The 25,744-nt window shown below is 42.1% G+C and overlaps 1 protein-coding gene across 4 annotated transcripts in view; it reads right to left on the bottom strand.

Annotated features, from left to right (window-relative positions):
* NEK5 (NIMA related kinase 5) overlaps nucleotides 1-24,732 on the bottom strand; it is a 60,708-nt gene extending 35,976 nt beyond the window's left edge. Inside the window, exons 1-8 of one of the 4 annotated variants that reach the window (XM_047857803.1) lie at nucleotides 24,556-24,732; nucleotides 22,890-23,028; nucleotides 13,260-13,356; nucleotides 6,398-6,495; nucleotides 4,647-4,730; nucleotides 4,486-4,556; nucleotides 3,307-3,393; nucleotides 1,296-1,350 (exon numbers count right to left, since the gene is read on the bottom strand). In XM_047857803.1, the coding sequence (XP_047713759.1) occupies nucleotides 1,296-1,350; nucleotides 3,307-3,393; nucleotides 4,486-4,556; nucleotides 4,647-4,730; nucleotides 6,398-6,495; nucleotides 13,260-13,356; nucleotides 22,890-23,006 (609 nt within the window). In that variant the 5' untranslated portion in view covers nucleotides 23,007-23,028; nucleotides 24,556-24,732. Of the gene's footprint in view, nucleotides 1-1,295; nucleotides 1,351-3,306; nucleotides 3,394-4,485; nucleotides 4,557-4,646; nucleotides 4,731-6,397; nucleotides 6,496-6,521; nucleotides 6,697-13,259; nucleotides 13,357-22,889; nucleotides 23,029-24,243 lie in introns of those variants that run through there. The other 3 variants (XM_047857812.1, XM_047857817.1, XM_047857826.1) reach the window with 3 other exon arrangements.
* Between the last annotated feature and the right edge of the window lie 1,012 nt (nucleotides 24,733-25,744).

The raw sequence follows: 25,744 nt of genomic DNA, 5'->3' as shown, positions 1-25,744 counted from the left end.
CAAAATAATGTTTATTGGGGCGCCTGCCTGGCTCAGTGCGGGGTTGTGAGTTGAAGCCCCATGTTGGGCATAGAGCTTACGTTAAAAAAAAAAAAAGAAAGAAAGAAAAAGTAAAATAATGTTTACAGAGTTGAGGTCATAATAACATGAAATTTTACATCTTGCTTTCTAAATTAATATGACATAAACATTTCCTCAAAAATTCCTCATGAACCAGAAAACCTTCCATTTTGTGAAGTCATTGGTTATTTACACATAATAATAATGCTCAGCAGCCTGGGGTGGCTGTAAAGATCCGGTTTGGATCAGGCCCCTACTAGCTGTGTGGCCATTGCCAATAAGAGTAATAATTAATAATAACAGTAATAACAGCAGAAAAGAGTTAACACAGCAGGTTAAGGACTGCTCTCCTTAGAAGAACCTGCTTACTATATTGCACCTTGGCTGGCATCTGGGAACTCACATGGCAGGAGAGTTCCCACCACTCTCTAAATATTCAGAGTGGCTTTCTTTGCCTATACCACTTGTGCAAATAATATGGTTTACGCTGAACACCTGCTTTCTTCCTGGGACTCTGGAAGCTTAGTATATGCCAGATATAGGGTGCCTACATGACCAGTGCCACATAAAAACCTTGGGCACTGGGTCTCTAAAGAGCTTCTCTGGTTGCCAACATGTCACATGTGCTGTCACAACATGTTGCTGGAGAAATTAGCGTATCCTGTGTGACTCCATTGGGAGAGGCTCTTAGAAGCTTGTGCTTGGTTTCCTATAGACTTCACCCCATGCACCTTTCCCCTTTGCTGATTATATTCGCACACAATGTATTTATTTTTATTTTTTTAACAATTAACTTTTTACGTTGATTTATTTTGAGAGAGGGAGAGAGCGTGCAGGTGAGCAGGGGAGGGGCAGAGAGAGGGAGAGGGAGAATCCCAAGCCGACTGCACACTGCCAGCACAGAGCCCCATGTGGGGCTCAGACTCACAAACCGTGAGATCATGACCGGAGCTGAAATCAAGAGTCGGACACTTAATCAAATGAGCCACCCAGGTGTCCCTCACATGATTTATTTTTAATGAAAATATTCTATGTATACTATTCTCTAACCTGGATATTTAAGTTGGACATCTTTCCATGTCAGTATGTATAGGTCGACCATTTGTCTTAACATCTTGTCCATATAATTTTTAACAATCTAGTAACTCCAAACATTAACCTTTTTCCTCTCAAAAGTTAATTTCACTTACACAGTTTCAATAATTCAAGATTAATTTGACAATTAATATACTCACCGGATGCTTGAGTGTGCAAAGCTCATATAAGACACAGCCAAGAGACCAAATATCCCTGGGGAAGACAAGAGTTCACACGCCAAGAAATATCCATAATTCCAAATTAAAGCCTTTATCCTTACAGTGCTTTGTATTTGTGTATCTTTACAATTTTACAGGTTGACCAGTTTTTTTTTTTTACAAATGCGTTCAGATACGTTATCTATTCTTAGTCCTAAGAGGTAAAATTAAAACAATATGTAGTTGGTCAGAATCCCAGCAGAGAAAAGATACACAAACTTTGCTACCGTCTGAGGGCTCAGGGTTTACTTCAGCTTCATGTGCTCAAAGAAAATGTGTGCATGTATGGGATTTTGAACAATTCAGAGGAAGTAGGCAGGACTGAAACACATATTTGTTTTGATTCAAAGGGGAAAATCGGGTTGATTTACAAAGGTATATTCTACTCCAGCCTATTGACAGAACCAAAGTTCTACTAAGTAAGGACATAGCAGTTGGCACTCCATAAACTGAAAAATGTGCTAACAATACATGACTGGAGACTTGCTCTTTAGTACTTATATATGATTAGTTTAATAAGGAGCTACTTTATAGAACAAAAAGCATCATTAAATCTTAAAAAACTGAAGAAAACATAATGAGAAGTGAAAAAAAAGTGAAAACAAGGATTCAGTACAGTGAGGAAAAGGGTTCCACTGCTTAGCAATACTTCCTCTGTGTGCAGCAGGAGCCGAGAAAGACATCCCAACGGCTTGAGGAAATGAAGGGTGATGATTATAGAACAGGTAGGAAACAACTTCCAGCTGTTTCCTAGCATTTTTCTAAGAGTTTCTAGAAACTCACTGGCCCCACTTCCTACGATCACACAGAATTTTGTCTTCACCGGGTCATCTGTAGGTCCACAGCCTCCCCTGTCCCAGAGTGCCCCCTATAGCCAGGGTGGTCCAACAGGGAATGCAGCCACCGGGTCGGATGGGAACATTTACAAGTCTTACACCACCCTGTTTGTGGTGCAGACTATGGTGAACCAGGGACTGGTTTTCTGAGCTAAAGCGGGGTACCCAGCTGATTTTTGCTAAGATTTCCAATTATCAGAAGCACCAAATCAGTTTACTTAAATGTTGATTCAAATTCTTAAAAAGCAGTACAAGGAAACAAAACAATGCTGCTGACCCAGGGCTCTTCTCAGGACAGTCTGCCCTCCCACCCAGGTTGCACCAGCTGCCTTGCTGCTTAACTTGAGGCCAAACCCCCTCTTGGTATTAGAGGCTATTAAAAAAAAAAAGCCTGTTTTTCTATGCAGAGAAATGTTTACTATTCTTTTTTAGAAATCTCTGCCATCTGGGCTTTGCCCTCCACTTATCTCTTGCAAAGTCAAACAGCCAAACATCTCTTGGGGATTTTCCTAAACAAATGGAAAATTAACTCCCAGAAGGAACTCAGTCTTCCTGATAAGCCAACAAGTTCATCTGGCAGCCAGCTTTGAAAAGTGGATTTTTTTTCCCCTTCTTACATAGAAGTAAAAACTACCTCATGTTCACCTTTTCCTACTGCGTATATCAATATTACTCCTGAACAGCGGGCTTAGTATCGTATGCATAAAACTAGCTGGGTTTTAAAGCTGGAAGATACCTTAACAATTACCTGGCCCACACTCTCCGTTACTGCTAGGGGAACTGAGGCCCACAGAGGTTAACCGACTTGGTCGAGTTGGTGACGGGGCTCTGCCACCAGACCTCCCTGCCTTCTATCTGACCCATCCACAACACTTTCCTGAATTTGGCTAAATAGCGTTTAGAAGGTATGAAGAGCAAATAGAAAGACGGACATCACAGTGACTGCAATTTTCAATATTCCTTTTATCACCTGTATTTTTAAGTGAAGTGGTCAAGATAGTCACTGGGGTCCCCATTTCACACATGAAGAAAATGCAATTACATAAGTACCATAAGAAAGAGAGAACCTACCGGCGTTAGTACTGAGACTTTCAAACCAATAGTCGGTAACTCACGTTTTATTGTTGTAGGGTTTATTCTGACAGATCTCTGGGGACAGGTAGTAAGGTGTTCCAATACAAGTTCTAGCAAGTTCCATGGAACTAGCAAATCATATTAAATAATAAAACAACACAGTTTATTACTGGAGTAAGAAAAGGCTTAAGACACAGACATGCAAGAAAAAAAGTATAAAAATGGATAACACAAAATTTGATGAATGCACATACTGAAATAAAGCAAACATATTGCATACTAATAACAAGAATAATAAAGTTAGTTGATTTTTTTGAAGTTAGTTGATTTTTAAGTTTATAATTTACCTCCCCCAAATCAACACATAAAACAAATTTATGGCTCAAAGACTCCACAAAGAAGTACAATTGTTATATTATAAAACTCTTACATGCAGAAAGAATTCCCCCTTTCCAATTACCAAAGTAATGCAATCTCATGGCTTAAAATTTGGAAAACACGAAAGTGAATAAAGAAGAAAAAAATTACCCAGAATCTCACTACCCCAAAACAGCTATTATTTAAAATTTGGATATATTTCCTTCTCATCTTTTTTCCAGGCATATTTTTCATATGACTGTGATCACAGAGTATTTAAAATTCAGAATTCCATTTTTTGCCTTCATATGACAAAGTTTGTTCCCATGTCATCAAGAAGTCTTCAAAATCATAAATATAAATGGCTACATAATATTCAGGTCCACGCTTATGCCGTGTTTTATAAAATTTACCTATTTCCCAATTATAAGGCATTTAAATTATTCCAAATTTCAAACTATTCCCTGAGAACAAATTCCCAGGAATAGAATGATTAAAAATCTCTTGATACTTATTACCACTAAATTGTCTTCCAAAGCAGTTGCATCGATACATTCCCCGGAGCACGTGTGAATTTGCCTGTTTCACTAAATGCACTAGCTTTGTGCGTATTCAGTCACATCTCCTGTGATAGGCTTATCTCACACTACACAATACTGCCACCATCATTGTATCATACCGAGATTTATCTTGGAAATTTTAATCTCAGACCAAGTATCATCTGAATGACTTAAGGCATTTATAGAAATAGTTATCTCAAATTATCTGGAAACCAAGCTTTTAATATCTTAATTCATGATACCTAAAAATACATATTTTGGCTGTTATGAATAGAAAGAAAAAGGATTTTTAAAAGCACTTACTTGTTCAGAACTCTTGCTATCCCGAAGTCCCCGAGCTTTGCAACCATTCCATTCTTGCTAAGAAAAATGTTCTATCAATAGAGAGAAGGCTATGTTGTGGGAGATATTTCAAGAAAACAAGAAGATCGGTTTCTGTCTTGATCTTCTCTCTGAACTCCTACCTGTGCTTTTATGTCCCTGTGTAAGATCTTCCTGTCGTGAATATATTTTAGTCCTAGAGAAATCTGTACAAACCAACTCAGAATCTGTAGAGGGAACATTAAACGGAACTGGTCAGTGGTCTGGTGGTCATTGAAATGTCTTCATGATAATGTACAAAAAGAGAGAAATGACACATTTGTGTGTCCGAACTTATATGAATGAAACTACTAGAAATACCATCTTATCACATTATTCTCTTTTTATAGCTAGAAAAATGGAGGTTGCAAAAGGCAATTTGAATGCACTGGTATCAAAGTACAGAAAAAGTACAGAAAAAGAGAAGTAGAAGCAGGGGAGAGAGGGAGGCAGTTCATGATTTTCTTTTTTCTTAACACTGGTCTGCTAACTGCACTGGGACAGTAGATAGGCAGCATTTCCTGATAACCCTGGTGCCATGAGTGTTTCCTTTTCAGTGGAAAGAGGGTGCCCAGGGCAGAGAGGGAAAGCAGAAGAGGCAGAGAATCTGTGAGGTTGTTAACAACTTTAATGAATTATCAATATATATGTATCTAATATAAAAACAAGAAATATCTTACTTTTAAAACTCAATTTCCTTTCTTAGTCTTGATTTTATTTTCTCGTAGCTGGCCATGAGCCTCTTTTTAAAAATGTGTTCTAGGCCTGTAAAGATTTCCTTAAACTATTCTAAAATTTCATTGGTTCTTTGGATGCCAGGTTACACAGAAAAAGAAAAACAAAAGGAAAAAAAAGCTATACTCCAGATGCTAAGATTCAGTTGTAATTTTCATTCTTTTCCAACACAGGGAAATGTAGTTCAAAATTTTGTAGAGAAAAGTATTTTTATTAAATGAAGCAAAATAATACCTGGATAGGAAGAAAGGAGGGTTTCTACAAATACGGAATTTAATATAAAATGTAAATGAACATAGGAAGAATGCGTGATTAAATTTGCAAACTTTAGAGATCCTGATTCCTGAATCATCTGTCTATTCAAACTATTCTATTGTGTGCCGTAGAAAATGATATAGGCATGAGGCTCTTACATGGTAAAACAGAACAAAGAAACAAATGGCCGAAAGAAAGATGGCAGCCCATTCCTGTGCATGGCTCCAGGCAGTGGCCTGCCTTATCCATCACACAGGCCCGATTCAGAGTCCCTTCCACACACACATACTTGCTGTCTCCTTCATGAGTACAGCTCCCAGGAGGGTTCCAGAGGAAGCTCCGAGTATGGAAGAAAAATGTGTTTGTGCCAAGAGGGAATGGGAATTGAGGCCATTATTCTTCACCTTTTCTCTCCTCTTTCTTCATAATCAATGAAACTAAATAGCCAATTGCCACGGAGGCCTTCCATGCTCCCTAGCAAAGTGGGATAGCTATTTTAAAACAGCATACTAAATGGTAAAAGGAAGAAGACTAAAGCTATAAATATGTCACATTTGAAATGGCTGAGGAACATCCACATTCACGTTTTTTTAGCCAGGAAGATTTATCTCAAGGGCATCCTACATGAGATTGTCCAAAAATACACTATCGTTTCTCAAAGTTCACTCTCAAAAAGAGATTCAATTTCAGTTCAATTGCAAACACGCTCTGGACTAAATCTATCAAGAATATTGATACACGGTTTTATGATTTAAATTTTCTCTACCAGCAATCATGCTGTATATAAATATGGGCTATTACTTACAGCACTATAAATCTAATTGCCCCTCATACAAATTAAAAGGCAAAATGGAGGTGTTTTTACCTGATCTTCGCTAAATAACACTCCCCGTTGTCTATAGATCCTTTTCATGAGATCCCCTCCGTCACAATACTCCATCACAATAAACAGCCTATTGTTCTCTGTAAGAAAAGGCATCATTCATTACCTTTCGTGTTCCCGAAGATGGAGAATATAACAGAAAAATGCAGTATGCAATTGTTAAAAACTCTGGCTGTAGAATCATGATGGACTGGGTTCTCATCCCACTTCACCACTTAACATTTCTTAGCTCTGTGACTCCGGGCAAGTTATTTAAATTTCTCTGTGCATCATTATCTCATCTGTAAGGTGGAGATAATAATATAGAAACTCCTCTCAGGACTGTCATAAAGGTTAAACAAGTTAATCCATGTCAGATGCTTAGAACAATGCCCGCATATAAAGAGAGTTCCATAAATGTTAACAATTGTTATTAACACATTCCTGCAAGATGTGAGAAATCTGCTGTAAAATAGCAGCCAGGAATCTTAACCAAAACCCCAGGAAGAATTAATAGACCTTTGAACTTGAGTATAACCTTTTATTTATATGGCACTTACTCAGCTATGTTGTTGAGAACAATACGCACTCTTCTCAATTGACCTCTGCCTGACCTACTTTCTAGAGTAATGGGCATTCTCCATTCCTGCTGCCCACTCAGGGTTTCCACTCGTGGCTACTGGCCTCTCTAGCCTGCTCAACTACCTCTGTTCCCACTAATTCTCACCAACATCATCGTGTGCATTCCCAAATCTGCTTAGGCCAATTATACTTGTTATTACAATTATTGCATGAACTGATGAAATACGAATGGAAAAAGAGAGATGTGATTATTTCTACAAAACCTATGTTGAATACTGTGGAGAACTCAATAAAAGCGAGTAGCTTTAAAAAAAAAAAATGCCATCGACCTAAACGTTGGATAAGACAAGTGGAAAATAACCAAGAAAGCTTTAAAAAGATTGGAGCTTTAAAAAGAAAGCTTTAAAAAGCTCTAAAAAGAAATGGAGGAGAGTCGCCTATGTAAGAATATTCAGAACTCTATGCAATGAACGCATAATCAAAGATGAGGCCTCGGTCTTATGTCAAAAGTTTGGCAAGTGATTGTGCATTTATAGATGAAAATTAAACACGTTTGTATGATTTCCTGCTTAACCAGCCTTTCCCCTTAACCAGCCAGCTGCCAATGGGGCTCCTGTTAGGAAACGGCTCCTACTCAGTTATTCACGTCTCCTGCTATTTTGTGGGTTCCCTGCAGACAGAGCCCACACTCTGCTCTTCTGTACTCCCTGCACCTAGCACAGTAGAAGGCACATGGAAGGGGCTTAATCAAGTTTCGTTAAGTGGTTTCATAAAACATGTAAGGAACACAAAAACATGGCACAAAATCAGGGGTTAATCTCCCTAGTGTTTTGCCCTGTAGTGACTGAACATCCACTAAATGCCAGAATCTCTTGCCAAATAGCTATCATTTGCTACCTCTCTCTTCCAAGTAGCTTAAACCAACTTTAAAGTGGCCGCGAGCATCCTGACAGCATCTGCTTTCGGTTGTGGTTGCACCTAATTCACAAACTCAGTGCTCCTTTCACATAACACTTCAATGTCCACCTCCCTCCTCAAACGGGACAGATCCATTCATTCATCCACAGACTTTTACCGAGGACATGCCAAGGAATGCGGTGCTGAGAATAAAAGGTAAATAAGCCATCCTTCCTGCACAAGGCGTGGACCGTAGAGTTGGCAAATCAGTGAGTACACGTGTGAAGAGCTAAGTGGAAGTCTGTGCCCTGGAGGGCAAAGGGGACAAGAGCCAGTCGAGGACAGACTTGGGGAGTCTACGAGGGTCTTAAGAAGGTATTTCCTGACATACCTAATAACCTAGGGATCAGTTATTTTCAGGAACATATTACTTTTAGGAGAGCTACTGTTTCTCATAGCTGAGTCATTGAAAGGGCTGCCATAGTGATGAAGGGATGACAATCTCAAAACCACGGAACAGTCAAAGTCAGGAAAGCTAAGGACAAAGGGTTCCATTTTACTCACTTTCCACCAACCTACAATTCACTCAGCCTTACACTGGCTTTCCGTGAAAGAAATTAATTGGCTGGTTCAGAAGTAATCATGGCTGAGCCATCTTAAAAAAAAACTATTTGGGTCAAGGAGCATCATTTGGCTCTAAATATCCATGGCCTCCCCACTAGCTACTGTTAATTTCATATTTAAATGGGGTTAGAACTGTCTGGAAATATCATTTATGTTCTCAAATTTTCCATCTGTTTAAGAAGAATAAGCACAGTAGGAGGGGAAAGAGGTATGAGAAAGGATTTTGTTCTCACGGCCTCCAATCCCATTGATGGAAATAAAGAATGCAATACACTGGCACGATAATACAGCAGATTATATGCCACATGAGCAAGCGTTTGGAGGTGCTCAGAGCAGAGGTGACAGAGGTCCCTTTCTGCAAATATTAAGACTGTATTTAGTCTTAAAGAATATTTGACAATGCAGAGAAGAGGAAAAGGACGCTCTCTAAAAAGGAAGTACAAGACATACTGTAGGGCAGCAACTTCTGGAACTATAGAGCTCATGGGTCATTGACCTTTCAAAACTATTTAGGGACACTAATAGTAGGGACTGACATTAAGCAACTTTTCTGTTGTCAAATTCCAACACTTAAAAAACAACTGCTGTAATTAATTCATTCTAAACTGCACTTTTAAAAAGTTAGGATTGCATCTTACAGACATTGGCATCTTCTAATCGGTTGCCGGGGGCCCAGCAGTCTTGGTGCTATTATACCTCCTGCATAACTTTTACACCTTAACCGATTTAATTTGCTTATAGTTGCCTTTTTATGTATGCACAAGAGTAATAGAAAGTAAATAAGTCTAAAAAGGCTCTTTTAATACACATTAAATACAAAATTGTGATAAAAAAGCAGTGTGTTACAATCTAATTGACAGTATTGTTTCTTGTAATTAGCACAGAATGGTGTATCTTGTAACTAATGGCCTCTAGATTTGATGAAATATCATCCATTACCACCATCATTCCATAAGTAAAAGCATTTTAGCACCCCACATCAAGGAGGGACACAGAATCGGCCTAAAGAATAAAAATACCTCCTGCTATTCTCCCTTGCTCATTGTACTCTACTCACACTGACTTCCCAGTGGGCTCCGTGCCAGGTATGAGATTCTGTACTATTTACAAGCCTGTGACTATTTCACGGATGCCGGGACATGCAACTCCTGGGCCAGAGGCAAAGGACTTTATTACTCTTGGCAAAAGCAGGAGTCAGAGCTTCACGTTAGCGCTCGTTCTCTGTGTCCCCCAAACTCCACGGAGGTACAACATGTGAGCCTAGACAAGCACATGCACTGCAGTGGGCCACGTTACAGGAAAGGAACACTGACCTTGAGGAATCTGCTGCATTCTAGTGAGCAGTGAACAAGCCAGCTCCGCCTTGGGGGAAGTGTCTCATCCGTCAGTGTCGCTCACTACAAACACAATATGTAGCTGGGTAGACAGCGGTCAGGGCTCTGCGTTCCTGGCACACCCAGCAAGTGTGTGTGAGATGCTCAGGGCCCATAGCAGATTGCCTCTCCCCAAAGCCTCCTGGCCAATCCTTTAACCCATCAGGCCTGCTCTTGCCTCCTGCCTTTGCAGTGGCTGTTGCCCTGTCCTAGGAAACTCTTCCCCAGAGTTTAGCATGGCTCTTCAAGTCTTTGCTCAAATGACTGCCCTATTCTAACTTGTTTCCTCACTCCTGCCTCACCCTATTTTATTTTGCCACAGCACTTATCACCTTCTAGTATACGACACAATGTGCTTATTAATTAACATTTATTGTCCAACCCTCCCCCCCCCCTTTCCCCTGGGCCTATAAAACTCCACAGTTGATAGCAGGCAGAATTCTAAGATGGCCTCAGTGCACACACCTTGTGGACTCCCTCCCCCAGAGTGAGGGTACAACCTGTAAATACGATGGGCTATCACTCCCATGGTTATGTCATGTCATACAGCGAAGGGGATCTTGCAGATATAACTGAAGTCAGTTGACTTTGAGTTAATAGAAAAGGAGATTTTACCGGTGGGCTTGACCTAAACACAGCATCCATCCAAATCTAAGTCTAGAGGTCAGAGACAGAGGAAGTGAGAGATTCCAAGGGAGAGAAGGCCTACAAAAGGGCAGCTGGCCTCTGGAAGCCCATACCCACCCCAGTGAAGTAGATGAATTCTGCCAGCACCGTGAATAAGCATGAAAGAGAATGCTGAGCCTCCGATGAGACAGCAGACCCAGTGGAGAGAGAGACCCTGAGCGGAGAATCCAGAGAACCAAACCCAGACCTGTGATCTAGAGAGGTTAGGAAAACATCAATGGGTGTTGGTTCAAGCCACCGAATTTGTGGTCACTTGTTCTGTTACACAGCAACAGTGTGTAAACAACAGTGTGGGGGGCACTGGCCAATTTTGTTCACCGATGATCCCTAAAACTTAGAACATGCCTAGCATATAACAGGCACTCGATAAATATTTACTGAAAGAATTTAAATGGAATTAACTTAGCTTCAGGAAAAATCTCACTACATCGCCTTATTATTCATATGTTGTTTCAAACTTACAAAAACTTCATACTTTTTATAGATAAACATTTACTGAACTAGAGCCACGGTTCTGTTCAGAGACAAGCTGTTGAGGGTAAACAAAGGCTTTATCTTGACTCTGAGCTGTCCCGGGCTACAAAGGGTTCTGTGGCTTTCAGATAAGCTCCATGTTTCAAGTCCCAACAACCTGCAGGCAAACCCACTGTCCTCATTGCTCTAGTTTTCCTAAACACACACTTCAAAAACAAAAAATAAAGCTGCCATAAGAAAGTTTAAGCTTACAATATAAACAGACTCAGTAGAGGTCATTTCTGCTGTACAAATGACCTCTGATTTTAAAACAGTATCTATGTCAACGGTCCTCAAATATCTACCTTGCATAAAGACATATTCCACTCTGTGAAAGTGGTCCAGTCCGTGTACTCATTCAGTAAACGTATATTAAGCACCTACTATGTGTTAGATGCTGAGGATCCAGTGAAAAGGATTCAATAGATCTACTGTCTTACAGGGACTATCTTACACCAGTTCATACCTGTAAACACACACACACACACACACACACACACACACAAGTGCAGAGGTGCGGTGCAAGGTCAGGAAGGGGGCTCTGACGGGAACTGTGATCTCGGAGAAGGCCTGAGCGTGAGCGTTAGCCAGACAGAGGAAGTAACAGCAATAACCCGAGGAATGAGGAAAAGATTGTCTTCTGGCTTGTTAGGCATCGATGAATAGAAATGTAGGGGACTTATTCAGTGGCTGCCCCTTAGAAGTTGTTCAGAATAACCCAACTCCCTGCTCAGATGTACTGCTCAAGTCCCAAGTAGAGCTCAGAAGAACCCTGTTCATACCCAGGAGTTGAAGAGGGCCACACTGAATGCAGAGGTTTTAATTTGTAAGAAACATGGGGCACCTGGGTGGCTCAGTCAGTTGAGCGTCCGACTTCCGCTCAGGTCATGATCTCACGGTTCGTAGGTTCGGGCCCCGCGTCAGGCTCTGTGCTGACAAGCTCAGAGCCTGGAGCCTGCTTCAGATTCTGTGTCTCCCTCTCTCTCTGCCCTCCCCCCCCTTTAAAAATAATATTTAAAAAATTGTAAGAAACACAGTGCCCTACGCAGTGTAAAAGCTCAAACAGTAGGGACTATGTATATTTGTTTACTGATGTTTACACCCCCTGAGGGTGCTTTAAGGCATCTAGGTAACATTCCTGCTCCATTAACTACTCAGCACGTGTGAACTGAAGCACCCACCCCAGTGCTGGGGGCTGGCACAGGGATGCTCCACGGTGAACCGTGTGCAGCCTTACACACACCTGACATACAGGATATGTGTTTATTGTCTGTCTCTTCCCCCTAGAATGGAGGCCCCATGAGGACAGGACCTTATGCCTGTTTTGTTCACTGTTATATTCCTGGCTCTCAGAACAACGCCTGGCATCGAGGGCACTCAATAAAACTTTGTTAAGTGAGTGAATGGTCTTTGACCAACGCTCCTTTCGTGTTGTGTTTTGTATTTTTACCTCTGGAGCCAAGTGGTGGATGAAGGCAGAAGAGATGTTGTATTCAGGCATCCACAGGAAGGGAATTGCTTCCTTAAAGCTTCTCCCCCTCTGCTTTGGCTGTTTGCTTGGCCACGGTGCGTGGCTGTTCGCCGCCTCTCTGTAAGAGGACTGGACAGCCCACCTGTTGCCCCAGCGCATGCAAGGACTCTCAGAGGCAGGATATCCATTCCTCGTCACCATGTTATCGGGACTGCTGTGCCAACAAGACCGTGAGCTCAGAACGATCGTGAGAAACAGGCCACATCCTAGCAGGGCTCTGACGGTGATGGCGTGGTGGACCCTGTGTCTCGCCCTTTTCTCTGGCTCAGGAGAACAGCGTGCTCCATACCTGGGCGGCTCCATCACCTGGGCCCCAGACTTAAGACCCTGCCCACTCACAGCCAACGTGCATTGTGAGACATACATGTGTATTACTGGAGGCCACAATCTAGGAGTTATTAGCATACCAATCATTAACTATTTGAGATGGTAAGAATCAAGGACAGGTAGGAAAACTTGAGCAAACTTGGAAAAGTCGTCTATGAAAACTCACTGGAGAAGAAGTAAAGTCAATGTCTCAAATGACCATTTAAGTAAACGGGAAAACCAGTCTGTTTACGAAACCTAATTTATGCACGGTTCCCAGGAACGTATCCCTTATAGATGTCTACGTGACTACACTTTATTAAAACCCTGGAAGCACATTAGAAAGTCAAACCTTGAAACGAACTGAAGAAGGTTACGATGTTGGGATGCTTCATCTTTGCCAGGAGAACGACTTCTTTCGTTGATGCTTCTTTTTCTTGGGTGGGCATCTAAAGTATATTAAGAGAGAATAGTCTGTAGAGATAATTTGCTTTCGAGAACATGCTTTCTGCTCACTGTCATCTGAAATTCTTCAGAATTTCACTGGCTCCTAATTCCACTTCTGAAACTGATCGACAGTGGCAGGAAATGACATCCTGAGAATTAGAGCAGATCTGTATCTAACCAATAGTTTATGACAATTGTAAACAAGAAAATAAATATTTCTGGTGAAGGTGTGCTGTCTTAAAGGTTCAGTTGTGGGGCGCCTGAGAGGCTCAGTAGGTTGAGAGTCCTACTTCAGCTCAGGTCATGACCTCACGGTTCATGGGTTCGAGCCCCGCGTCGGGCTCAGTGCTGACCGCTCAGAGCCTGGAGCCTGCTTCAGGTTCTGTGTCTCCCTCTCTCTCTGCCCCTCCCCTGCTCGTGCTCTGTCTCTTTCCATCTCAAAAATAAATAAACATTAAAAAAAAAAGGTTCAGTTGCATTGGTGGCATTGTGTTAATTATTCAGGCATCTAGAGGAAACTTATTGGAATATTTATCTTTCTGCAGCAATGACATTCTTTATAAAAATGCAATGTTCCAGCAGCAATCGCTACTGAGAAGAATCAAATGAAATCTTAAGAAGAAGGTCATATATCACATCAATCAGACCAGTAAAATTCTATGTTAAGATGACAACATTTTTCACTTGCAAATAAAAACTGTCTCTTGTGACTTCATTTCTGATTTGATGTACTTTCTTACTATTCAATATATCATCTACTGACCAGTATTTTTCAATGGTGTTGGTGTCAGTGGCAGCGGCCACCCTTCGCTTTCACCTCTACTTCCTCCTTCTCACATTTTGCCATCATTTCCACCCTGTCATTTCCACCCTGGCTTCTGGCCTCTGCAGGTCCCCGGTTCCTCTCACTGCTCCCTCTGTAATGTTCTTCCACACTGGCCCACACTTGATGTGGGAGTTCCCAAATTTCTCATCCTCACTGAGATTTAAGGATTTTGTAAAAATTAACGTTCTCGATCCCAGCCTGACTGCCTCCTACCTGTGTGCCCTTCAGCAAGGCCTTTGAAGCTTCTCAGCTTCAGTTCCTTCCACCCCAATTAAACTGCACAGCTGGTGCAAATGAGCTTCAAAAACAAAAGGAACTGGGGCACCTGGGTGGCTCAGTCGGTTAAGCATCCGACTTCAGCACAGGTAATCCCGTGGTTCGTGGGTTTGAGCCCCGTGTTGGGCTCTGCACTGACAGTGTGAAGCCTGCTTGGGATTCTCTCTCACCCTCTCTCTCTGCCCCTTTCCCGCTCTCTCTCTCTCTCTCTCCCCCCCCCAAATAAATACACATTAAAAAAAAAGAAACTGAAGTATTCTTACCAGATTGATAGACTTGGCTACTCAACTACTTTAACTGCTATTTTTCAAAAGGACATTATACACAAAATCAAAAGGCAAATGCAGGTAGGTCACTGCATTTTGATGGTTAGGTAAAAATATTGGCAATGTATGTGACAAATAGTTCTGTAGTTATATAAAGGAGTCCTGGCAAATTAACAAGAAAAGAAAGGCAAATCTGCCAATAGAAATAGGGGAAAATACACGAATGGGAAACTCACAAAAACTAAACAAAAATGACTGATAAAGAGAAAAGAAAATATTCAACCTCACTCCATAATCAAAAGAGCAAGGATGAAAACAAAACTTGATATCATGCATGTCTCATCAAAAACATGGTCAAAGACAAAAAGAATTTTGGTACACGGGGTTATCCAAACAGCAGCAAAACGGCACTCGTAGACTTCTGGTGTTAAGTATATAAACTGTAAAATTTTTCTGGGAAGGAGGTGTTATAAGATGTACTAAGAAACTTTAAAAATGTTCCAGGGTCTGACTTAGTAATTCTTCCAGAAATTTATCCAAAGAGGGGCGCCTGGGTGGCGCAGTCGGTTAAGCGTCCGACTTCAGCCAGGTCACGATCTCACGGTCCGGGAGTTCGAGCCCCGCGTCAGGCTCTGGGCTGATGGCTCAGAGCCTGGAGCCTGTTTCCGATTCTGTGTCTCCCTCTCTCTCTGCCCCTCCCCCGTTCATGCTCTGTCTCTCTCTGTCGCAAAAATAAATAAACGTTGAAAAAAAATTAAAAAAAAAAAAAAAAGAAATTTATCCAAAGAAAATAATCAGAAACGTGCTTCAGCATTCTCCTATGACAACGTTCATCACCATGTTTTACTATTAGTTTTTTATTTCTTTAATTTTAGTTTTTAAGTTGATTTTGTTTATTTTGAGAGACAGAGTGCAAGTGGGGGAGGGGCAGAGAGTGCAAGAGAGAGAGAGAGAATCCCAGGCAGGCTCTGCACTGTCAGCACAGAGCCCGATGAGGGGCTTGAACCCACAAAACCGCAAGATCATCACCTGAGCCGAAACCAAGAGTCCAACTCTCAAGTGACTGAGCAGGCACTCTTATTATTAGTGTTTTAATTACTATCATAATACACACTTGTGATTTTAAAAAATATCTGAAGCCAGACAGAAGTGAGCGCAATGGAAATGAAACTTCCCCTTGTCCACAACCCCACTCATTCCACGAATTCTTATGCCGTAGGAGTAATTGCTGTTAATTGCTAAACCTTTCTATAAATCTTTTAATTTTATTTTTTTAAGTTTATTTATTTATTTTGACAGAGTACACAGAGGAGAGAGAGAGAGAGAGAGAGAGAGAGAGAGAATATGAATATCCCAGGCAGGCTCCACAACATCAGTGCAGAGCCTGATGCAGGACTTGAACTCATAACTGTGAGATCATGACCTGAGCAGAAACCAAGAGCCAGACACTTAACTGACTGAGCCACCCAGGCTAAACCTTTTTATTTAATGCACATATAGGTAAACACACATAGTCTGTTTAATAAAAATGACTCATATTAGGGGAGCCTGGGTGGCTCAGTCAGATAAGCGTCTGACTCTTGATTTTGGCCCAGGTCATGAGCTCACGGTTTGTGGGATCGAGCCCGGCCTTGGACTCTGTGCTGATAGCACAGATTCTCTCTCCCTCTCTCTCTGCCCCTCCCCCACTTGTTCTCTCTCTCTCTCTCTCTCTCACTCTCACTCTCTCGCTCTCTTAAAATAAAATAAATAAACGTAAAAAGTGACTCAAACAGCTAAACATAAGGGAAGGGAAACAAAAATAATATAAAAACAGGGAGGGGGACAAAACAGAAGAGACTCTTAAATATGGAGAACAAACTGAGGGTTACGGGAGGGGTTGTGGGAGGGGGGATGGGCTAAATGGGTGCGGGGCTCCTGAAATCATTGCTGCACTATATGCTAACTTGGATGTAAATTTAAAAAAATAAAAAATAAAATTAAAAAAGAAGTGACTCCTATTCTACATATTACATGGTATTTAATCATACCCCAAAAATCAAACATACATGTCCAAAAAGAGAAGAAGTTAAATGATAGTGTTTTTAACCTGATGTTGTATTATGCAGTCATCACAAATCAAGGGAGGCAATGTGTTAGAGCAGAAAGAGCAGAGGAAGAAATGGAAAGATCGTTAAGCAAATCACTTAACATCTTTGAGCCTCAGCTCTTTTACCTATACAGGGAAGCAAGAGATCTCCCTTCAGGGTTGTTGTCAGGATTAAATAAGTTGATACAGGTAAAGTACCCAGGATGGCAGAATGTCTAATAGGCACCCAGTTAATGGTAACCATTATCACTATTATTGTGAACATTTAATATTATGAGAACATTTTATATGAACACATTGAATGACTTGGGAAAATACAATATATTGCTAAAAATAAAAAGCTGCAATAGAAGGGTATATCCATCATGGCACCAATCATTCCAACAGCTTATAAAGTATCTATGCATTAAAAATATCCCAGGGTAATGCCTGGGTGGCTCAGTCGGTTAAGTGTCTGACTTTGGCTCAGGTCATGATCTCACGGTTTATGGGTTTGAGCCCCGCATCAGGTTCTGTGCTGAGAGCTTGGAACCTGGAGATTTCTTTAAACTGTGTGTCTCCCTCTCTGTCTGCACCCCATCCCCCTACTTGTGCTCTGTCTCTCTCAAAAATAAATAAAAACATTTTTAAAAATAAAAAAAAAAAATAGCCCAGAGATGGGGTGCCTGGGTGGCTCAGTTGGTTAAGCGTCCAACTTTTGATTTCAGCTCAGGACATGGTCTCTGGGTTTGTGAGTTTGAGCCCTGCATCAGGCTGTGCGCTGACAGCTCAGAGGCTGCTTGGGATTCTCTCTTTCCCTCTGTCTCTCCCAGCTCACACGTGCTCCCTCTCTCAAAATAAATAATCTCTAAAAAAAAAATTAAAATAGCCTGGAGAGAAATTCACCATAATGTTAATAGTGATTAAGAGAAAGGTTATAAAAGATTTTTATTTTCCCCTAAATGGTCTTAATTTCCCCTTCGGTTCTTTTCAAAAATTTCTACAATGAACATTTGTATTTTATAATCAAGAAAATATACAACACATATTTGGAAGCAAGAATCAAAAGAATAATGCGGCCGGCCGGCTCAGTTAATAGAGCATGCGACTCTTGATCTCAGGGTTGATCTCAGGAGTTCAAGCCCCACCTTGGGTATAGAGCTTACTTAAAAAAAAAAAAAAAAAAAAAAAAAAAAGAATCAAAATAATATGCTTAGTAATAGTAGGATGATAAGAGAAAAAAATACTAGATTTTTGGTACCTATAAGAAAATGAGCAATTCACGTTCTGGTGTTTAGAGTTTACCGCGTGGAGAGGCATTGGAGATGTGAAAAGAAACATAGATTTCTTTAGCTGAGAAGTGATGAAAAACTACATTAGGGTAGAAAAGGGAGAAAGAAGTAATACATGTTAATACTGGGACACAGGCATTGCTAGGCAAATTTAATAACAGAAAGACACATGAAAAAGCAAGACGGACGAGGCCTAACATAACATTCTCCTTAGTGATGGATGGATACCGGGGTGGTTCATGAGAAAAAGGATGAAAGAAAATCAGTTCTGTATTAGAAAAATATGGTCAATTTTTTATTATGTATACTAAAGAATGGGAGAGATGCTATGAACTGCATTAATATACATTGTTAAAGAGGGTTCACCTCCCAAATAGTTTCTTCTTTACTTAGAATTAAAATGGTGTTATAATCCCTAAGTATGTACCAGCTTAACGGTAGAATTAGAAGGCCTGAAAGTATCTATCAGTTGAATTATTTATGCAATAACAACGTACTGAACACCTACCAGTGCTGTGTGGAATACCAAGATGAATAAAGCCTGGATTCTGCCTGCACAGAAAACACAGTCTAATAAGGGGGAGAAGGCATAGACGCACACACAGACCAGCCAAAGCACATCAGAGTAGAAGGCAATCAGCACATAACAACATGATGGATAAAAATCTATGGAGTTTACAGAGAGAGATTATTTTGAGTCGGAAGGTCCTGGAAGGTTTCCTGGAGCTCAGCCCTAAACAAGTGGGATTTTGATGCTTGGAGATGGGCAAAGACTTTCTTGAAAGAAAGAGCCCCATGGGTGAGCACCGAGGCTAGGGTGCAAAGGGTTTGCATGCGGGGGAGGGATGCTGGACATGGAATGTGGGAACAAATCAGCGAGAGTGTCAAAACTAATCTGAAGAGTGAAAGAATATAAAAGTACAGTATAATCCCACATTCCACCTACATGATAGCAATCTAGGACATCTTCCTTTTACGTATGTGAATATATGGGTGTGTGTATAAATACTGAGACGGAGAGAGAGATAATATGTATTTTTACAAAGATTGCCTCATTGTGCACATACTGTTTTCCCAATTAGCAGAAGCCATGACATTTCTCATGTCAATATTTCACCTACAACATGATTTCTAAGAACTGCTTTGTTTTTCATAAATTATGTAACCAATCCCCAGCTGTTGGACATTTAAGTTGCTTTCTAACTGTACATCTCTGAAGATTTCCCTTTGAATAAACCCCCAGAAGCAGATGTACTAGATCCTAGGACGTATACTTTTTTCCTTTCCTTTTTGAAGGGACGCCCAGGTGGCTCAGTAGGTTAAGCAACCGACTTTGGCTTAGGTCATGATCTCATGGCCTGTGAGTTTGAGCCCCATGCCGGGTTCTATGCTGAAAGCTCAGAGCCTGAAGCCTGATTCAGATTCTGTGTCTTCGTCTTCCTCTCTGCCCCTCCCCTGCTCATACTCTGTCTCTCTCTCTCCCTCTCAAAAATAAATAACATTAAAAAAATTCAAAATGAAGACAGCTTTCCTGCTTATACAAATAATACAATTCACGGGGCACCTGGGTGGCTCAGTCGGTAGAGCATCTGACTTCAGCCTAGGTCATGATCTCCCTGTTCCCAACCAAGTTCGAGCCCTGTGTTGGGCTCTATGCTGACAGCTCAGAGCTTGGAGCCTGTTTTGGATTCTGTGTCTCCCTCTCTCTCTCTGTCCCTCCCCCACGCATGCCCCTCCCCTCTCAAAAACAAATAAACGTTAAAAAAATTTTAAAATTCTGACACTGCAGAAAGGAATGGTGGGGGTGAAATCCCATCACTCAGCAATAATCAGTTAGTGTGTGTGTATAACATTAACAGTACATACACACACACACACATACACACAAGTGCTGGTGGCCTGATTTTGTTTTCATCATCACAACATATTGCGGACCTATAATACAAACACAGCATGGATCCTCCCAAGGCTTTGGTACAGAGTTCTCTTCATTGTGATACCAATTTACCTTCCTCCCAGTAGAGGGAGACAGTGCCCACTTCCTCCACTTTCATATTCCTTCTAATCCTTCCCAAATGCATACCCAAAGAGTGAAATTGTTTGACTTCTATTTCTTAGTTTACTAAGGAGTAAGTATGATTACTTCTTCAGTTATGGGTTTTTTTTCTTTTTATTCATTTACAAAAGGCTAGCACCGTTAGGTCAATACTTGGCAAATATTTTTGGCATTCTGTCAACTTTGAATTTATTCGTGGTGGGTTTTGTCATACAGAAGTTTGATGTTTTTACGCAAAGATGACAATGCATCTAGCCATCTTTTCCTTTATGACTTCTGTCTACGGGAAGGTCTGTGGACATGACTGGAGCATTATCAAAATGTTGCTGGAGCCGTGACAAAGCTACTGGGTAACCCAGGGAATTGGTGAAAGGAATAAGACAAACTCGAGGGAGAGAAAGAGCCAATGGCATTTAGCAAGTAATTGGATGTAGAGAGAGAAAAAACTCAGAGATGACTCCTCAGTCTTGAGCCTCGGTATCACAAGGACACTAATGTCATGAGCACAGTGTGGCACAGAGCAGATGAAATGCAGAACCAGGGTGCTGGAAGGTGTCAGCATTGGAGAGAGAGTTGTAAGTGTGGCCTGCGACCTGGTGAGGTCTTTAGTGAGGCGATGGCCCAGGGAAAGAGAAGAGTGTCAGCCAAGAATAGATGGTTGGGACAGACAGAGGATGAGGAAACAGGGAGGCCTGAGAAAGAGCAGTCAGATAAACGAGAGAGTGTGAGCAGAACAATGTTGCAGATGGAAGCTCTGACAGGCCTCTAGAATAATAGGACACTTGTAGAAGTATGCCACCGGAGCCATGAAAAGGGACTTATATTGGTAAATAAAGCATTTCTCCCTGAGGCTAACCATCTACACCAGAGCTTTCTTTCTTTTGTTTATTTATTTTGAGAGAGAGAGAGAGAGAGAGAGAGAGAGAGAAAGCATGAGTCAAGGAGAGGCAGAGAGAGGGGGAGAGAATCCCAAGCAGGCTCCACACTGTCAACGCAGAGCCCGACGCAGGGCTCGAACCCACTAACTGTGAGATCATGACCTGAGCCGAAGTCAGATGCTTAACTGACTGAGCCACTCAGGCGCCCCTGAGTTTTATACAGCAAACTTACATCTGAGCTTTCACGTAAGGGAAAGGGAAGTCCTTTTTTCTTTGCAACTTTTAAGAATTGTGGTAAAGTATATAGAACATAAATATATACCGTTTTAAATGAGAAATTCAGTGGCATTAAGTACGCTCACACTGTGCAACTTATGAAGTCCATTTTGCACACATCTGGGGATTTTGCTTTTGTTTTTTTTTTAAGATTTTATTTTTAAGTAATCTCTACACCCAACGTGGGGCTCGAACTTATAACAGTCACATGCTTTACCGATTGAGCAACTGAGCCAGCCAGAAGCCCCATTTTGCAGACATTTTGTATGGAAGGTCTTCTGCTACCCTCAATCATAAATCCTCCAGAAGACAACCAACAACACTTGCCTTAAAATTAATTCCAGGGGCGCCTGGGTGGCGCAGTCGGTTAAGCGTCCGACTTCAGCCAGGTCACGATCTCGCGGTCCGTGAGTTCGAGCCCCACGTCAGGCTCAGGGCTGATGGCTCAGAGCCTGGAGCCTGTTTCTGATCCTGTGTCTCCCTCTCTCTCTGCCCCTCCCCCGTTCATGCTCTGTCTCTCTCTGTCCCAAAAATAAATAAACGTTGAAAAAAAAAAATTAAAAAAAAAATTAATTCTAGCATGTGATGGGCATTGTTGTCCCAACATTTGAAATGCACACATCACTAGAGAGGGTGACACAAATGCTGAGAGGAATTCCACAAAAATGATTCCTTTTCAATGAAATATATTTCATTAGTCTCCAAAATCGTTAAGCTAACAAAAGTACCATGGTTTCCTCCATTCATTCAATGCATTCAATAAATGTTTTTGAGCGCCTATCATGTGCCAGGCACTGTCCTACATGCTGAAGGAGACAGACCATAAACGCATGAAGAAATAAGTGAGCAAAGTAATTCCTGATTATAAATGCCATTCAGGGGCGCCTGGGTGGCTCAGTCGGTTGAGCGTCCAACTTCGGCTCAGGTCATGATCTCGCTGTCGGTGAGTTCGAGCCCCGCGTCGGGCTCTGTGCTGACAGCTCAGAGCCTGGAGCCTGCTTTGGGTTCTGTGTCTCCCTCTCTCTCTGACCCTCCGCCATTCATGCTCTGTTTCTCTCTGTCCCAAAAATAAATAAACATTAAAAAAAAAATTTTTTTAATAAAAAAATAAAATAAATGCCATTCAGAAAATGGGGCAGTGTAATACGGAGCGATTGAGGGTGTGTTGCTACCTCAGTTGGCACGTTTAGAGAAAGAGTCTTTGTGGAGGGGACCTGATGATGGAGATACAGCCAGAGGAAGAGGACCACCCTGTGGCCAAACAGAAAAGTCAAGCAATAGAGCAGAAGAAATCTCACAGGCCTTGCAGGCCACCCTCAAGTGCCACAGGAGCCAGATGCTATAATCTTATTTTTCTTTTCCTCTTTTTCCCTCCCCTCCCCACTCCTCTCCTCTCCTTTCCTTTTTCTAATAAAATCATTGGTTGCTGTTTGGACCACGGACTTAGGAGTTTGAGTAAACCAGTTAACTGAGGCTTAAAGTTCATACTATGAAAACAAACAAGCAAAAAAAAAATGTGTTTCCTTTTCATACCTAATTAAAAGCCAGTTGAATGTAATACTGAAAATGAACAGGAATGTGAACTTCTTCAATTTACCTTTGCAAAATCGATCTCCTTTATAACACAGTGCTTGCTATCCGATGTCCTTTTAGCCAAGAATGCTTTCCCGAAGGCACCTTCCCCAATGGCCTTAATCACATCGTATTTATCCATTGTCTCGAATGCACGGTGGCTCCTGAAATCAGAGCGATGAAATTTTATCACACACTGTTCATAAAGTCACAAAATTGATCACTCAACGTAAAAGAACTTACTTTGCTAAAATTTTCCTACCAACCTCACCAAGACAGTCAAATAACTTTCCTTGTGGCCACAGGAGACAACCAAAATCAAACTGCTTTTTGGTAGAATCTCAGGTCAGACTCAGCTTTGATACAGCGTAGTCACTTAATCTTGGGGAAGATTACTTAATCTTAGGGAAGTCACTTAATCTCTGAAAACTTCACTTTCCCAATTCCTAAAATGGAAATAACAATTCCCATATGTGCAAGATTGTTCTGAGAATCAGATACACCACCTCGGGTCTTGGCATCTCTATAAAGCAGGAATGTCTTCAAGGCTCGCGCAGTTTTACAGTTCGGCCCTTCTCACCGGGGACGTGCTGCCCCCTAGGGGACATCTTGGGTATTTGTGGATGTTTTCCTGTTCTCGGCAGAGTTGGAGAAGCACTCTGGCATTTAGAAGTGGCTTGGGCCTCAGATACTAATGTCCTGCGATGCGAGGAACAGTCCTGAAGTTAAAGGATTATCCTGCGGCCTTACAACCTTAGCAAATCCCCACACACATTCAGGTGCGTGGAAAAATCCGTTTATAATTACCTGCGGCTAGAACCAAATTCCATTTTACATGTAAATACAGATTTTTTTTTCTTTTGCAGTTTTAACAAACACTGAATTTTCGAGGAATGCAACTGCGTGTAAATCAAGGCTTGACTGCACTTTTTGTTTAGAAAATTACCAAGAACCGTGCACCGGTGGGGAAAATCACGCCCCCGCTGGCCGCGCTCCTCCTGGTAGCCGAAACCTAATAGCGGGCGGCAGTCACCGTCAGGTGCCTCCCTGCCCAGGTGCGGGCACTTGGCTACTTCACGACGTCTTCAAGTGTGGACTAACCCAAGCATTTGCAGACTGAAATGCAGACTTTGTTGTAAACGGTTCCCTTGCGTTTCCTCTTTATACTGCAATTAGGGCATCATGCCCACTTTTAAAACTTGCGTGAGCAGGCAGGTTATGTTTTCGATAATTTGTGTCAGGGTAGGAAGGGGGACAACTGCGTGGGTGGCATGGGGCTGGGAACCAGCTCCGCTGCCAGGGGAGGCCTGAGACACCCGAGGATCGGGTTTTGAGGAAGGTGGCTGGGGAATCGGAACTCGAGGGCACCAGCCCCGTACCTGAGAGACGGCGACCCACCGCCCAGACAGCACCAGTGGGTGGAAGCCCCCAGCTCTCGGGACAAGCCTTCTCTCTTAGAAGCACCCCAGGAGGCGGCCGCCGGGTGGGCGGCCGAGCTTGCGCCGAGTTTGCGCGCTGGCGGGAGCGCGGCGTGTCGCACGTTGCCACGGAGACTGACGCGGGCCCAGGACTTCGGACGGCTCCCCTGCAGACCCTATCTACCCCGCAGGGGCTCGTGCCTTTCCCCGCGGCTCCCGGAGCTCCGGGGACAGCTCGGGATTAGGATCCGGGGCGTCCCGCCCGCAGCATACCTGTTCAGCCGATTCCGCAGGTTGGGAAGCGTCCCGGGGAATCTGGGTCCCCGGACCGCCCCGCTTCCGGACCGCTGGGGCGGAGCCGCCCGGGAAAACGGAGGCGGGGCTCCGGGAGCAAGCTGCGAGAGGAGGGGTCTACGCAGTCCACCCAGAAGTTGGGTCCAGGGCCAGGGAGTTTGGAGTTACTTTGTCGTAGGTCGGGACTTCAGTGCCTATCCCAGCACGCAAGCACACCGCGCCTCTTTCTTGCGTACCACATGGTTTGTGGTTTTTGATATTTATCTCTGTTTGCAACAACCCAGCAAGGTTGTGGTCTCCCAGTTTTAAGAATCCGCTAAACTGAGGCAAGGAGAGTTTTTTGTGCAAGGTCTCAAATACTGTCAAGAAATGGAGACTGTTTTGTCTACAGCTGGCGGCCTCCATGCGGGTTCTTTTACAAAACTGGATGCCGCCCTGAGGCCTGCAAACAGGCCCCCTCCTCCTCCTCCCCATTCCCCATTCCCAATTGCACACCAAGCTGCTGTCTAAAACGTTTCATTACATGTCTAAGTAGTTGAAAAGGATGTAATTTCCAGCAATTATAAATATTGACACAAGTAAGACATATCCAAAGGAATCTAAAAACTACAGCAATTTGAAACCAACAATCATTCTTTTTTTTTAAGTAAGCTTCTTTTGAGAATCACAAAGTGTACATCATTTCTCTCTCCTTAAACTCATATCCCCATAGGTAATGTTTTTCTGCTTCAAAGTTATATTGATCACCTTATCATATAAATGGAAATTTACATTTCCTGATCATAGGCTTTTATTTTTTTTATTGAATTATTAACATTACTAGTAGTATATAACTGGTAAAAATAAAATGAATCACACTGATAAATAATCATTAAACAATAAATTTGTTATGGAAATTCATCTCTTAAAGATGTCAATGGATTTTTCTCTTCCTCCTAATTAGTATCCACAGATGAGTGCTAACTTTTTGCTAGAATCGACAAGGTTCAACAATGATTCTCTTGCGTTTCTTTCATCCCTCCCGTCCTTCCTTTTTTCTTTCCCTCCGTCCTTTTTTCTTTCCTTTCTTCTTTCCTTCCTTCTTTCCTTCCGTCCTTCCTTCCTTCCTTCCTTCCTCCCAGATGAAAGTATCAAGAAATCTCATTCATTTAAATAAATAATAGGAAGG

The sequence above is a fragment of the Prionailurus viverrinus genome, chromosome A1, assembly GCF_022837055.1.
Source record: "Prionailurus viverrinus isolate Anna chromosome A1, UM_Priviv_1.0, whole genome shotgun sequence".
NCBI classification, from domain to species: domain Eukaryota; kingdom Metazoa; phylum Chordata; class Mammalia; order Carnivora; family Felidae; genus Prionailurus; species Prionailurus viverrinus.
This window is presented reverse-complemented; position numbering and strand designations above follow the sequence as displayed.